We start from the raw sequence: 15,276 nt of genomic DNA, 5'->3' as shown, positions 1-15,276 counted from the left end.
TAGTGGAAATAACTGAAAAGGAACCTAAAAACCTTTCCCTTATATTTTTTGCCCAAACAAAATCTAATTTAATTTATCCACATCTTGAAATAGAGGTTCAAATTAAATTGCTTTACAGCACATATTTTACAGATGTGGCAAATCTGCATATCTGACACAATGAAACTTTTGATTTTTCCCTTTCCTCTCCCTCAGTTTGGGCAATAGAGAAGGCAGAATGAGTTTCCTTTTCACTTTTAATCATGGTTACCTACTTTCACACTCAAGCATTTAATGTTCTAGGACAGTTCCACAATGTTTCTGCAGAAGACATCTCTGAGGACTGTTCATTTGAATTTAGCATTTCTCCAGAAGTACCGGTACATATTCATAAAATTAATTTAATAAAATTAAATTTTTTGAGGCACTTATCTGATCTTGGTGTGTCAAGGAGGTGGAGTCCCCTGGAGAACACCTGTTTCCCTCAATGCAGGAGAGTGACTGGATAGCATTAAAGCAGGTATCTGAGTTATACACCTACCCTGAGCAAGGACAACTCTGGGCAAAACATAGGAATATTTTTTTTTCCCCAAATTTCTTTAAATAAACAATCAGGGACTCCTTACTTTCTAGAGTGTTTCCTCATGGTGATGGCAAGGTCCTTACTGACCTTGAGAAGAACAGCATCATGCCATTATCACTCTATTGCCTTCCATAATTTGAAAGGTAAGGGTAATCGTGTTAATTCAGCTTAATTCCTTGCATCTGGCTCTAAACACTGCAGGTGTTTGTCACAGTCCCTAGGTTTAGTCTAAACTGCTCATCCAAGATGTAATCCATGCTAACAGCTTCTAGAAAGTGAAAATGTGTGTGAGAGCTTTTGTCACCCACAGTTATCTACTGCTGTCTCTGGGATCCTCCAGCTCTTCCTCCAAGTGAATCCAGTTCTCCTAAAGGCTTTATGTCATAACTGTCAAAACTTTTTAGATACCTAAAACATCTCAAATGGCTCTAAACACTTACACATGGACAACTATAGTTTTTCCTACCACAGGAAGAGCTGAATTGTCCCTTGGAAGAAAAGTTCTGGTTCTGCTGGTCTGAAGTAGAGTTTAGATGGACAACACCAAGCCCTCCCAGCAATATTATTCCTTCCTAGCTTTCTCAATAAGGTGATGTTAGAGAAACAAGAAAAAGAGTGGAATAAAGGTCTCATTGAAGAAGGAGTTAGAATGTGACTAGAAAAAGTCCCTAGACTCAAAGTCTTGAGCTCAAGTTATACCTCCCATGTTTTCTGCGTGAGGATGTGTGGTAGGTGGTAAAGAAATATTTCAAAAGTACATTAGCAAGGTTATTACCACTCAGCTGTTGTGGACTAAGCTAATCTGTTTTATTTGTTGTTTTGTTTTATTTTATTTCTAGTGAGTGGATTCTGTTAGACCTCTGCACCTCAGCTGGATTTATAAAGACAATAAAACTGCAGAAACAAGCTGTTGAAGAAAAGAAAGCATCATAAAATCAAGGCAACACAAAATGTGACTCCAATTGCCTGCACTGATTGTGTTGAACAGAGACCCAGGTATGGCAGAGTGCTGTGGTACCAGGAACTGAGAAAATAGAGAACAGAAGCCCATGCTGTCATTTAAACTGAAGTTCACAGAGGGATCAGGGCTCTTACTGAGACTATCAAGGTTTGTTTTCCTTTCAGTCTGCCATGCTCTTTCCACAAGAGACACCATGGCTGCTGCTTGAATGGTCAGGACAGATTCCCAACAGGTTCTGGCCTCATTCCAGTGCAGCTTTATTGTGCATTCCCATGTACAGGACGGTTCATTTGTCCCATGACCCAAGAATTCCTCTTTTACCAGATTTCCATATTGTTTTTTCAATGGTGAGTAGATCAGGCATTTCCCATGGACCAGAGGAAGCCTTTCTTTCAATCTATCCAGCATGAGAGCAAAGTCAGGATGCTGGAACTGTGTGTCCCACAACTGATGCACTGACCCTAACTCTGCTGCCAGAGAAGAAAGTGCTTCAAATTTCATGTGCCACCTCAGCCAAGTCCAGAAGTGCTTATAAAAAACAGTGTTAGTGTATCATTCAGAACAATCAAATACTACGTGCACAAAAAAGCAGTTTAGAGCAACATAAATTTTAAAAAAGTGACAATTTCATCACACAATTACTGTACACTGCTGTTCTTAGGGTTGAATACTTTCCTCTCTCACGCTCTCTCTTTCTCTCTGTTTTAATCTTTCTTTTTTATTTTCTTTTTATTTTCTTTTTTACTATTTTTTTCTTTTTTCCCCCCCTTTTTTTTTTTCCTCTGGATTTGGTCCACTGGAGATAAATTGCCCTCAATGATATATATATTTAAAAAAAATATCAGCAGCAAGACTCTCTCGAAATAGATTCTGTTTGATGTAGCTAGTCTGTCTTTTCTGTTTTGCCCTCTTTCACAGCAGCCTCTGAAGTTTTCCGCAGGGGGGCTTTCTCCGAGTTGGCGTGTCCTTGGCCGGATTCCGCCGCTCCTCCGTTTTTGTGCGATGTGTGCTTTTCCAAGTAGTTCAGCATTTCACTGAGAACAGTTTGGAAAGTGCTTAGGGCAGCACATATTGCAGGAGTTCCAAAACCGTGAGTGATCAAACTACAAATGGGAGGGAGACAGAAGAAGGGGGGAAAAAAAAAAAAAAAAAAGGGAAAAAGAAATATACACACACACATAAATATCAATGTGCCCACAAACACTGAGGAGTTTACAGCACACTCATTTTTTTATACTGAAATTCAAGATTTGCTCCCTAAACTATTTATTACCTGTGGGAGAAACAGAAAAGAAAGGAATAGAGCCAAAGAGCAGACTGCATGCAGCTTCAAAGGTTGTTTTTGGTGGAGCCTCAGTTCTGAAACACCACGGGACAGACTCTCAGCAAGTGCATACTGACACGGGGCTGTTGACTTCAGAGAAGCCAAGACAGAATCCATGCCCTCAGCTCTGAAGCATTGCTAATTTTCCAGTGTCATAAAGCCTGGCTCCCCCTTCTTGGGTAAATAAAAAGAATTCTGCATGGCTTACTCAAAATTCTGGGTCATCCTTGGTTGACTTGATGATCTTGAAGGTCTTTTCCACCCTTAATGATTCTGTGATTTTATAGCTATTAAACATGACCTGGTTACTCTAAATGAAGAAATTCAGCAAAGCCAAGGATACCATCTCCAATCCTCAGCACAACTGGCATGATTTGGTCATATCCCTGCTGCTACACTCATGGACCATCCAACAGGGTGAGATCTGAAGTTCCTGTTGGGAGCAGACCCTGGCCAATACCCTTGGCCAATACTCATGCTCAAGCGATGAACAGAAAATGTTCCACACAGGGCTGGTTTAGCCAGGCTGAATTAATGAACAATTCTAACCAATTATTGGCAAAAATAACACAGTTCTTATGATGGTCCCCTGGTAGTTTGAATTTACTGATATAGATTTGCCCTGTTGCACCTTTCATCTAAACATTTAAATAAGGTGGTTTTTTAAACACTGAATTTTTGTTGTCATTGTTCCTGGCTGCCACCTGTAGATCCAGAAGTGTGCAAGTTTTCCACAAGTCCCATCTCTTGGATAACATCTCAGTGAAGATCATAGAATCCCAGTATTGTCTGGATTGGAAAGGACCTTAAAGATCATCTCATTCCATCCCCCTGCCATGGGCAGGGACAGCTTCCACTACCCCAGGTTGATCCCAGCCCAGCCTGGCCTTGGACACTTCCAGAGATCCAGGGGCAGCCACAGCTTCTCTGGGCACCCTGTGCCAAGGCCTCTCCACCCTCAGAGTGAGGAATACATCCCAATATCACATCAAACTCTGCCTTCTGTCTTTGGGAAGCCATTCCTCCTTTTCCTGCCACTCTATGCCCTTATCCAAAGTCCCTCTCCAGCCGTCGTGGAGCCTGTTAGGGTACTGGAAGGGTTCTAAGGCCTCCCCAGAGTCTTTTCTTCTCCAGGCTGAACAATCCCAATCCTCTCAGATCTTGTAGCAGAACTGCTCCAGCCCTCTAACTATCTTCATGAACTCCTCTGGACTTGCTCCAACAGCTCCACATTTTTCCTGTGCTGGGGACCCCAGAGCTGGATGCAAGACTGCAGGATGTCCTTACTACATAGGATATGGGATGTGCCACTAGAAATCGTTTTTTAGGCAATTGATTTTGGTGCCATTTGCCTAAATATTATGTGTGCAGTATAAGATGATCATGAAAGGGCCAAAAAACCTAAAGCTATTATGGGGCAACCAACTTCTTCTCCTTGTTATAATGATTCATTTTGATAAGTGGTATGCGAAAACAAAAACCTTGCCCTAATCCTCCAGATTTTTAGTTTTCATTTAGAAACACAAAGATTATTTCAAAGATTGAAATACCATTGAAATTTTCTAAAGTGATTTAAGTTATTTTAATCCTGCTTCTTAGAGAAGAAAGAAGATGAAAGGAACAGAAGCTAATTTTTGAGTTTGTGGGCATTTTTGAGAAATCAATACTTTATATTGGTTTGGGCGAGGGGAAAAGAAAACCCACATCACAGTGATTTTGCCAAGGAAAAATAACTGTTTCCCATTCCCTGCTGGTTAAGATTTTGTCCCTACAGTGACTCTCTGGCTGTCTTGGGCACCACATCAGTAAATCCTGATCAGATGCAGAGACCCATGAGAGGGTTTGAAATATGAATATTTCACCTCAGTGACCTGTTTCCTCTGCACTTTGGCTTCTCAGTCTTTCCAGGCTTTTTAGAAAAAAAGTGAAAATGTAGGGACTAAGGGGAAAAAGGTTTTACAGAACATGGACAATTAGTAGGATGTTTTAAGTACCAAAAAACCCCCATGGAAAAGGCTTCATGATATTTTTCTGGGTCACCTTTCTGTCTGCTAGACATGGGAAACTTATTTGATAGGAAAGCTAGTATCTTAGGGAAGACACAAAAAATATATGAATTCCAACCAAAATGCGTGCTCAATATGGAAATATGTCTTCATTTCAGATTGGGAGTGGCATAGTCTTTTATAAAAGGTCTCCAAAAGGCTATTTCCAAATAACTAGCATTTAGAAAATTTATCCATCAGTCTCCAAGCACTTTTCAAAGCAGAAATTTATATTTATTCCCAGTTAGTAATGTAAGGAAAATTGTAATTAAATATTTACAAGCAATATTTTGCAGACATCAATTAATAATACCACATAAAGTTTGGATGCTTGAACTTGGATCAATATAGGGATCTTTATAATTTAGCATTGCAAAGAGGTAAACATACCTCAGTTTAATTTTATTTTCATTTTAGGTATGCCTGGCATACCAGAAATATAAAAATCATCATCATTGTAAGTCATGTTTTAAATAGCTGTAAAAACTAGATCAGCAGTAGCATATATCAGTATTTTAAGCCCTTTCAAGTCACTTTAGGAGTCAGGTGAGTTAATGATTTTGTGTAGCATTTTATGATAATTTCTTGTCTTCAGACGTCCAGAAAAATGAAAATGTGATGGAGTTTGCAGAAACAATAAGCAAGAAAAAGGAAATTAAAGGTATCATTACTAGTTATGTTATTGCACTATTTTTCCATTGCTTGTGTGATGTTCCCCTGATTTGGGGAACTGGCTATACTGAGATACGCAAAAATCTTCATGATCTTGCAAGTAAAAGAAACTCGTGTACGTATTATAGAAGCTGGAAATATCTGCATTCATTCATTCATTCATTCATTCATTCATTCATTCATTCATTTCCAGTAGATGCAAATAATAAAATCATAGACTCATTTAAGTTAGGAAAATACCACCAAGATCATCAGGTCCAACCATTTTCCCAGCACTGCCAAGCCCATCACTAAACCATGTCCCCAAAAGCCACATCCACTTGTTTTATTGAACCCTTTCAGGGATTATTGAACATTTTCACCATTTCCCTGGGCAACCTGTTCCAATACCTGACCACACTTCCAGCTAAGTTTTTCCTAATATCCAATCTAAACCTCTCCTGGCTCAACTCGAGGTTGTTTCCTCATGTCCTATTGCTTGTTACCTGGGAAGAAAGGCTGACTCCCACCTGGCTACAATCTGCTTTCAGGGCATTGTAGAGGCTGAGAAGGTCAAGTAAATAGTAAGTTTAATACAGGATTAAATGGAAAAGAAACTTTCTGGCCTACAATTTTTGAAACTTTCAATTTGGGAACAAAAGGAAAGATATTGTGTTTGTTTGACAGCTCAAAAAAACCCTGAGAAGTAAAGTGGGAATACAACCTTCAAAACTTAGAGGGATTGTCTCAGAAACAATCTCTAGGGTAGGAACAAATTTTAATGTTCTGAAATGCTGAACAAGACTGTAGAAAATCCCAGAATGGGACAAAATCTGATATTAGGATATGTAAGTGTAGGTGCCAACTTGTAGGTGTAAGCATCAACAGTTCCAAACTCCCATTACCACCAAAGGGGACTTAATGTAGTTTCCTGTCTGGAAGAGTCTACAGTGATTTGATATGTCCTGTGACATTTGGAACACCTGCACAGATTTGATGGATATGATACAGGACTGAAGTCCATCCTGCTTCTAGATGCTTTAGTGCTGGGAAGGCTGCCCTTGTGTACCTCAAATTGTTTAGGCAAATGAATTGAGCCCTGGGGCTTTGCTCAATACAGTCACAGAAGTCTGGAGAAGGAATTAGCACATTAAATGGATGTGTCTTCTTTATGGTTAGCTGCACCATTCTCCTGGCTACACTGGGGCTTCCATCCTAAATAAAAATGTGATTTGGGTGCTGTTTGAGATGTTCTAGGGTACCCAGACATCTATGTCATGTGAACAGGTGATAATACAGGGGGGTTAGAGGGGACCAGGACCCTTTTAAACCAGCAGTGGGTAGATGGAATACATAATAGCACCTAAAAAGGCTCAGCTATATCTTGCCCTAGATCTTCACTGACTACATGACAAGTTCAGACATCCAGCTTACATAAAAGCACCAAGATATTGCTACTTTATCCCAAGCAGAATCTGAAACTTCTGATTTAAAAAGCTAATGCTCATATGAAAAGAATGTTTTGGAATGTGTAAAGGGTCTATTTCTTTTACTGTTTAGCATTTTAGTTACAAGTAATCATTAAATATGGCACCTCTCACCAACATAGCCTCCTGTTTCCTATTAAAAAGCCAATTTTTTTAGTGAAATGGTGCTGCAGAGTCTTATGGTAACTCTACTTTCAGTTCCTGATGAATAGATTCTTCTCCACAAATGGGGATATGCAGAGCCTTTTAATTTTCCCATGAAGCTTATTAAGAGAAATAATTTTATAGAAAATTTCTAACCAGCTCTTCTTGCCAAGCTCCTATGAGGGTGTATTTTACCAGGCTCACTTTAGGTAATGAGCATAAAAAGGCCGAGAGATATTATCTTCTACTGTATCTTACATTTCTATCAGTAATTCCCCTTGCTCTAATTTTGGTGGTCCTTACTTCTCTGCAAGTTAAAGTCTTTGAAAAATTTAAGCAAGTTGGATAATTTCCCTTTGCTGATGAAAGTAAGTTTCAAGTTTGGGAGAAAATATGATTTTACATTTAAATCAGACATAACATACAGAAGATTAATGGTAGAGCATTCAAATGAATTTCCAGAAAGTCAAATTTAGCTGCCTGTTTTCCAGGCTAATTGAGCTCACTCTGAAATAGGTTCATTTTTGGTATGCTCCACACCTATGAAAGGAGTTGCTTTCATTATCGTACTTTCATTTGGGTTTATAAGCCTAAAATTAAACATGGTGGTTTCATAATGGAGTCTTCTGGGTATTCTCAGCTTTGTAGTGCACCCCACTACAGCTCCTATAAACCAGCTTTATTGTTCTGAGAGGCAAGGCTGAAATCTCTGATTCTGGTGTTGGAGAGGTGCAGAGAAAGGCAATGAACATCAGGCCAACACATTACAAAGCCTGGTGCTTAAGGATATCCAGACCTGCCTGTAATTCTGCCCAATGCTATGATGCAATTATGTCTGCTCATGTTTTAATGATGGCCTTACTTAAAAGTGGAAAGATTCAAGTGTGCCTGAAGGCTTGGAGTCTCGTTTGGCAACCACCTCAAGGACTCCTCCCTACCCCAGGCTGGTGAAGCTCTGACATGAAGCAAAAGAAACAGCTTCCCTCTCAGTGGGGGGGGAAGAGGCCATCTGCACAGAATGTTTACATCCTCATTTAAAATAAATAAGCCCTTTAAAATAATAATAATTAAGACAAAGCAACCTTGAACTTCTTGGTCAGATTTTCTTAGAACTTTGACCGTGAAAATTCCATGATTACCCAAATTCAACAGCACACAGCTGATGACAGATGCTAAGATATGATATGACATTTAATGGCTGTAAAGGAAATGGTAAAATATTTGTATCTCTTCACTGACACAAGTATCATCTGAATATAGAGGTGAGAATATTGACTTTGAGGTGCTTCTGTTGATTTCAAGGCCTCTCTTGTGAAGGTTGCCTAGAAAATTAAATGGTGATAACTTTTCTTCAGAAGCTCAGAAGGTCTAACCATGACAAAAGTTAGACTGATAGTCAAAAATCAGAACATGGGCAGTGTATATTACAGGGATAAGAAGGATCAGAGTAGCAAACAGCACAGAAGTTTCCTTCAAATTAGGCTCTCATGTTTTCCTTCTGTTCACTGTGTATTAAGGACACATCCTCCTAAGCAGATGGACCTCCTTCTACCACGTGTAAAAGTCAAGGAAAAAACAGGAGGAGAGTATTAAAGCTGATGCCCCAAATTTAAGATAATCTATTTCAGATATGTAAATTTCAGACTTTGGGGCTCACTATCCACACTAAGAAGAATTGCCCAGGTAACAGACCTGAAACTTCCAAAATCTGTGGAGTGTTTCTGAACTGTAGACCAAAGTTAAAAACATTTAGTGGTTCGTCTTTACTTTCTGGGAAGACAAAGTAACAGATGAGGTTCATTCAATTTACTACCACCCACAAATGTTTCCAGTGAGGAGATGTAGCTGAGAAGCCCTCCTGTTGAGGTGTGATGACTGCCCTCCTCAAATGAGAAAGACCAAGAATTAACATTTATAAACATGCTCATGACAAAGTGCAATCAATTTCATAGCCTTTTAATTTGGAAAGGAGAGGAGGGCATTCCTTTTTCTTTTGGGAAACATGAGAGTGCCTTAAAACCTTTAAGAAGTCTTAAGTGCTGTGTTGAAAATCTAAGCACTCCCAAGATTTTTTTGCTTCTTTAATGAATGCACATATTTTTTTCCCCATGATTATGGAACCTAATTTTTAATGAATGAGAAAAAAAGAAAGAAAACAGATTTTTTTTCTGTTTTCTTGACTCCATAAATTGTGACTTTAAGGGAATATGGTATCATAAAACCCATGACAAAAACCTTTAACAATATTAGAAACTAGAAAGGATTAAGTTCATCAAGAGAGCAGGACAAGATGATGGAGACCTTACTGTGGAAAGATCAAAGAAGGAATCCCTTGGAAAGGAAGTGAGATAATGATTCCAGAAGAAGGCACTCTAATACTTATGGTAAATAAAGAGACGAGGGAAAAAAGTAAAAATAAAATTTAAAAAAATAAAAAACCAAAAAACCAAAACCTAAACAAATTTGTTGGTTTGTAGTGCCTCAGCACTAGTCACCAGTGTTGTTCCTCTCAGTTAACAAAATCCAAAGATTGAGGGAGCTCCTGAAAATCAAGGAACTCTAGAGGGCACCAGAGGTGTTTCACCATAAATTCATTGTGCACCAGGCTTCTTCCAGTTCCTGCATCCAAACAGAAGGCTGCTCCTGTGAACTGAGATCACTGGAATTACAACAGAAGATGCTCTACCTCCTGATAAGCAAAGAATTGTAAAAAAAAAAAAAAGAGAGAACAACGTACAAAAGTGGATGAGCACATCTTTGAAGACAACCCACAAGTAAGTCTTTGGGCTTGGCTTCTTGTTACAGTTTAAAGAACATGCTGAGCTTCAAAACCTGTTTCAGTGCTCCGTTTTCCCCTTTGGAAAGAAGGATGTTACTTTCTCACTGCTCCCAAAGTCTGAGATTCTGGTTTCTTGTCTGTCACTTTTCGTGTCACCTCGTCAGCGTGATGCCAGGCACTGGCAGGAGGCTGACAGCTCCAGGCTCAGCGAGCAGCTGAGCGACAAAACTCTTGTCTCAAACGGTTTCACAGGAAGGGTGCTTCATATCAGCTGGATGGCTCGACAGAACACAGAATAATCCATGAGGATGCTGATTGCTTTCATTACCTAACTTTAGTATTCTGAACCTATTACTTTTTGTGTGTCTGTTTTTATAAGGTTTCTGCAGTGAAAGGAGTGTCACGTACAAGAAAGTAGTTTTCCCTTTGCTGTTTTGCTGTCTTTATATTTAAAATAGAAGATCTGGGTGTGATTTTGCATCTTGATGAAATGTAGCCTTGAAGTTAAAGGATCAAATACAACTGCAGTAATCAGTGGATAATCTCCTTTCCCTATATGATGGATGGCATTAGTAGGATATCTGAAATTTCCAAATACCACAGATTCTTAGAGACACAAGTGTCCCAAAAGTAAATGCAGAAGATATATCTATACCAAAATTTACAAGTGAAGAAAGTGAGGCTAGGAGGGTGTTTGATGAGGTCATGGAGTCTGTATGTATGAAACAAGACACAGACACAGATATTGTGAGTATAATCTCAGAAAGTCTTCTGTTTGAAAGGTTTATGTGTTATGGCTTTGGTATTGCAGCACAGAATGCGGGTTATTTTTTGATGGGTTTTCTGCTAACTCTAGTTTACACAAGATTCTGGGAAAAGAATTCTGTTAAAAATTAAAAAAAAAAAAAAAGGCAACAAGACTGTTCTGATGTAGGGGCAGGTTAAGAAGAAAAAGACATGAAGACATATCAGTTAAACTTTCAGGTTCCTGACTGAATCTCAGATATGACAGTGAAATGGAAGAGAGAAGAAGGTATGTGTTCTATCCACTCAACAGGAGAGAAATACTATCTAAAGTATATGTTTTTTAAAAATTGCTGTCTTACTGATTTGCATATTTGGTTCAATTAGAGGGATTCCCTAAATGCTGATCTGAGTGGCAGACGCATGTGAAATAGGATGTCTCTTCACACCTAAAATGACCCCAGGTCTCCCCATTCACCAGACAGGTGAATCACTCTAAGGTTCTTAAACTAAGGAATGCTGTTGGTTCACCTTTAGCTGCATTAGCAAAGTGAGAATACAGAGATTCCTCAGGCCATGAGTGACCTGGCACAGCCTGGCCCCATCTCTATCAATCCAGCATTTTTACCTGAAAGTAGTGGCCATAACTAAGCTTCCAACTGAGGCATGGCTGACCACTGCCTGGGAATTGTTTGGGACAGAAAGAGGTGGTCTTGGCCAAATTCATTCAAAATACCACAGAAGCCTTCAAACATTACAGACATTTGGGATCCACTGTCCAGGTCTAAAAGCACACAGTTCATTACATCAACTTTTGTGTATCTTTTGAGGTGTCTTAATTTCTGGCTGTTTTCATTCCTTCTTTGAAATGTGACAGAAACACTTCCCTTCTTCACAGCAGGAATCTCCACATCAGAGAATAATTGGTTCATCTGGTCTGGTTCTCTGCTCTGGAGAGGGCTGGATGCACTAAACGTGGGTAATGCAAAAATACCACAGAGATGAGTGATATGGAATTATGGCTATTTCCCACCCTGACGTGCCTCAGATCTACCTGTACAGCCCTAACAGGAAAAGAATGAGGTTTGATGGTTGTGTTGGTCAACTTTATTCCAGATCCAGCAGAAGAACCTGTTGAATGTTACCATTCAACTCTGCTGATTTAGAGGCAGAATTATGTTATTGGGGGTTATCCAAGACTTCACCATCTCCCCTCACAACTATGTGTGCCATAAAATCTCTGAGTGTGTATGTCAGAGCTCTTGTGTCTCCAAGCAGACTTGTCTTCACCTGCTGCAGGTCATGATTGCCCTGTTTTACTCTTTCTGGGCTTTTCTAAAGTGAATTATTCTCTGTGTTTTACATATGTTTTGCTTACATCCATCCTTTTGCTATCTCCAAACATTATAATCTTACAATGCTAAAGAAAGATTTATATTACCTGAAAGGTCCTGAAAAAAATAGAGAGAAGCCTCACTTTTACTCTACTTTTTTTTTCAAACCTGTAGGATTTGAATCTGGTTTAAGTTTCATGAGAATTAACTGCCCAGCTTTTTCCTCTTCCATACTCAGGTGCATGCACATGTAAACAGAAACCTCACATGATTCTGTGGGATTCTGGGGAAAAACCATCTGAATTCTAAGTAATTTGCAAGTATTATAAATGTATAAGTATTATAAATATTATAAGTATTTTATAATTAAGTATTATAAAATGCTTATAAGTAAATAATTAAAAGTAAATAAATATTTTTTAAGTTACATAAATATTATAAGGATTTTAAAAGAAACTGAGTTTTATGTAACGACTTTCCTTTTCTCTTTTATTTTCACTTCTCTTTCTTTTGCTCTTGCTCTTCTCACTCTTTACTCTCCTGATGATCCTTATGGTCTCTCCACTTAGAAAGTAAAGGTTGAGAAAAACAGGTTCCTCTCATTAATGCTATAGAAAATTTCAGGTTCTTTTCCAGTACTGATATGCTGACTTTACTCTCTTCTGTAGTAAACCCAAAAATGCTTTGCACAGATCAGCCTTTAGAGGACAATAAAGAGCTCCTGTGTCTGGACAAAAAGTCTCAGCACTTAGTAATGGAAATGGATTTTTCCAGGGTTTTTTTGTTTGCTCCATGGCTTCATGATTTTGAATTTTTCCTCAGAAATTGGGGGTGGGGAAGCTCGTGGGGTGACTTTCAGGCCAGGCACAACCCACAGGACAATTTGTGTTCAAGGTGTGCAAGACCAGGTTGAGTGGGGCTTTGAGCAGCCTGGTCTGGTGGAAGTGTCCCTGCCCATGGCAGAGAGTTTGGAACAAGGTGATCTTTAAGGTCTCTTCCAACCTTTCCAGCTGAAACAAGACCTGAAGGACAGGTTGGGCAGCCCTACAACCTGTCACCTCCTCCTGAATGCAGACTTATGTAATGCTTGGAAATCTGGGCTACCCCAACACTTATCCCGTGAGATTTGGGATCCAGCCCTGGCAAGGCAGGACTTCCCTAAATCTAAATTTATAACACAGGCAGCACCTCACTGGCCTATAATAAGGGCTGGTGCTTCCAGGATTTCTAAACTTGCACTTTTATTGGTGATATATATGTACTTCTGTGCCCAGGAATAGTTTGGATTAGTGCTAGTCTGACCAGGCAGAAAAAAACCCCAGAAATTCTGCAGATGAAGAGAAGCTCAGGTGGCCAATGCCTCTTCTCTGCACTACTTTTATCTGCTAGTACCAAGATATTTGAAGCTATTTGAGATTATCAATACAATTTCAACAGCCAACTGATAAGTGACATTATCAATGTAACTTCTCTGCAGTAAAGTCCTCTAAAATGTATTGAAAAATGAGAAAAGTTGAATGAAAAAAAAACATAAAATGATCCTGGCTCGGGTAGTGGACAATATTTGCTACTATAAATGTAAGGGTCTGAGTTGTCTGTTCATGATTGAATAATATTGGAAAATCATTCCTCATGGAGCATTGAGTTTTGAATTCAATGGGTCAGATGAACATTTCAGACAGCAGCTGCACAAACAGGGTGTACCAGAGGTGTACAAGAGTCTCTGATTTTTTTGCATAAGGTTGGGCAAAATCTGGCAGTTCTCAGGCTCACTGGCAGCTCCTTTGAAGATTTCTCATTTTGTGCTTTGTGTGAAATTTGAGTTTGGAGTTTGAGCAAACCCAACACTTATGATCCCTTCATGGGTACTATCCTGTACTTCAGGTTGGACACATTTGCAGATCTTGATGAACTAAGACTCAGTGGATAAACTTCAGAGAGAAGTGTGAACTTGAAGATTTAAAACAGAGGAAATGGGAAAAAACCTGCTTCTATCTGACCTGTGCCAGGCTGTGAACCCTGGTCTTAATAATTAACATAGAACAGGTAACATCATGAGAAAGTGGAGTACACAACTTTACACTGAACAGCTATAGGGGAATTTATTCCTAAAGAAAACTCCCTTTCACTCCATTGTAATAGAGGCTGGATCCAATTCCACTGTAGATATCTGATGTTATAGCTCTTCAGAAAGACTTTCAATATCCTAGAACTTACTTTAATAATAAACATTTGTGTGATTCCTCTGATTTTTTTTATGGTGATAAAAAAATATCTTCAGATTTCTTTCAGGTTTCATCATATCATAGAATCGTGCAGTGGTTTGGGTTGGAAGGGACATTAAAGACTCTCTAGTTTGCCCATGGCAGAGGGTTGAAAAAAGATGAGATTTCATGTCCTGACACCCAAACCGTTCTATGACTCTGTGATATTTAATCTCAAGAAGACAATTAGTGGTAGTAGGAGTTGAGGTGATCTCACTGTGAAGACTGATGGATTTAGGGGATGGGAATAACGATTTTTTGCCTACATTAGATTAACTGTCCACAGTTTGTCTAGTGCATACAGATGGCTAATCTCCCATTCTGGTGGAGATCTAGACCAGATTGTCCAGACAATGGAGTTTAGAGAGAAATTCTAGCTACACTGGAGTTTAGAGAGAAATTCTAGCTACACTGATGTAGACATCCATGCTAGACCTATTTAATTCAGATTTCTCGAGCTATACAGGTGAGATTCATGGACACTGTGGCAGAAGTTGTACAGCTGGCTGCAGTGGAGGCTCCTATATGCATCTGAGCAGAGTCAGAAGACCAGGTCAGAAGCTGATCTGACCCCAGCATCTCTACACTAGCTGGAAAAGAAATATGGTCTCAGCTTCACCTCTGGGTCTGGCAGCCCTCATCATTCCCTGAGCACAATCAGAGAAGATTCTGACTTAAAGCCAGGGAAGATCCTGTGTAGGATCAAAGCCTGTGCTCCTCCAGGTGCCCATCTTCAGTCCATCACCTAAGCTCTGCAGCAGACATGAAAGAAAGTGCTGACTGATCCAGAGCTGCCTGCAGAAGCTTTGCCCTCCAACTACTGATGTGCATCGGAGAAGGAAGGAGGGGAGCTGTACCAGTTGACAGTTTTGTAGCTGAAGCCTTCAGCATTTTATCCTGACTGCTATTTCTACTCTAAACACAGGAATCCTTGGGGATTAGCCACCTCATATCACATTTCCTCTGTGCACATGCAAAAGG

At 39.5% G+C, this 15,276-nt stretch overlaps 1 protein-coding gene across 1 annotated transcript in view; it reads right to left on the bottom strand.

Moving 5' to 3' along the window:
* Positions 1–2,316: 2,316 nt before the first annotated feature.
* The window catches only part of TFAP2D (transcription factor AP-2 delta), a 48,645-nt gene continuing 35,685 nt past the window's right edge, over positions 2,317–15,276 (bottom strand). The window contains exon 8 of the mRNA XM_059843426.1: positions 2,317–2,626. Within this exon, the coding sequence (XP_059699409.1) occupies positions 2,407–2,626 (220 nt within the window). The 3' untranslated portion in view covers positions 2,317–2,406. The remainder of the gene's footprint in view (positions 2,627–15,276) is intronic.

This window comes from Haemorhous mexicanus, chromosome 3, assembly GCF_027477595.1.
Source record: "Haemorhous mexicanus isolate bHaeMex1 chromosome 3, bHaeMex1.pri, whole genome shotgun sequence".
Taxonomy (NCBI): domain Eukaryota; kingdom Metazoa; phylum Chordata; class Aves; order Passeriformes; family Fringillidae; genus Haemorhous; species Haemorhous mexicanus.
The sequence above is the reverse complement of the archived record's forward strand: the minus strand, read 5'-3'. Positions and strand labels throughout refer to the sequence as shown.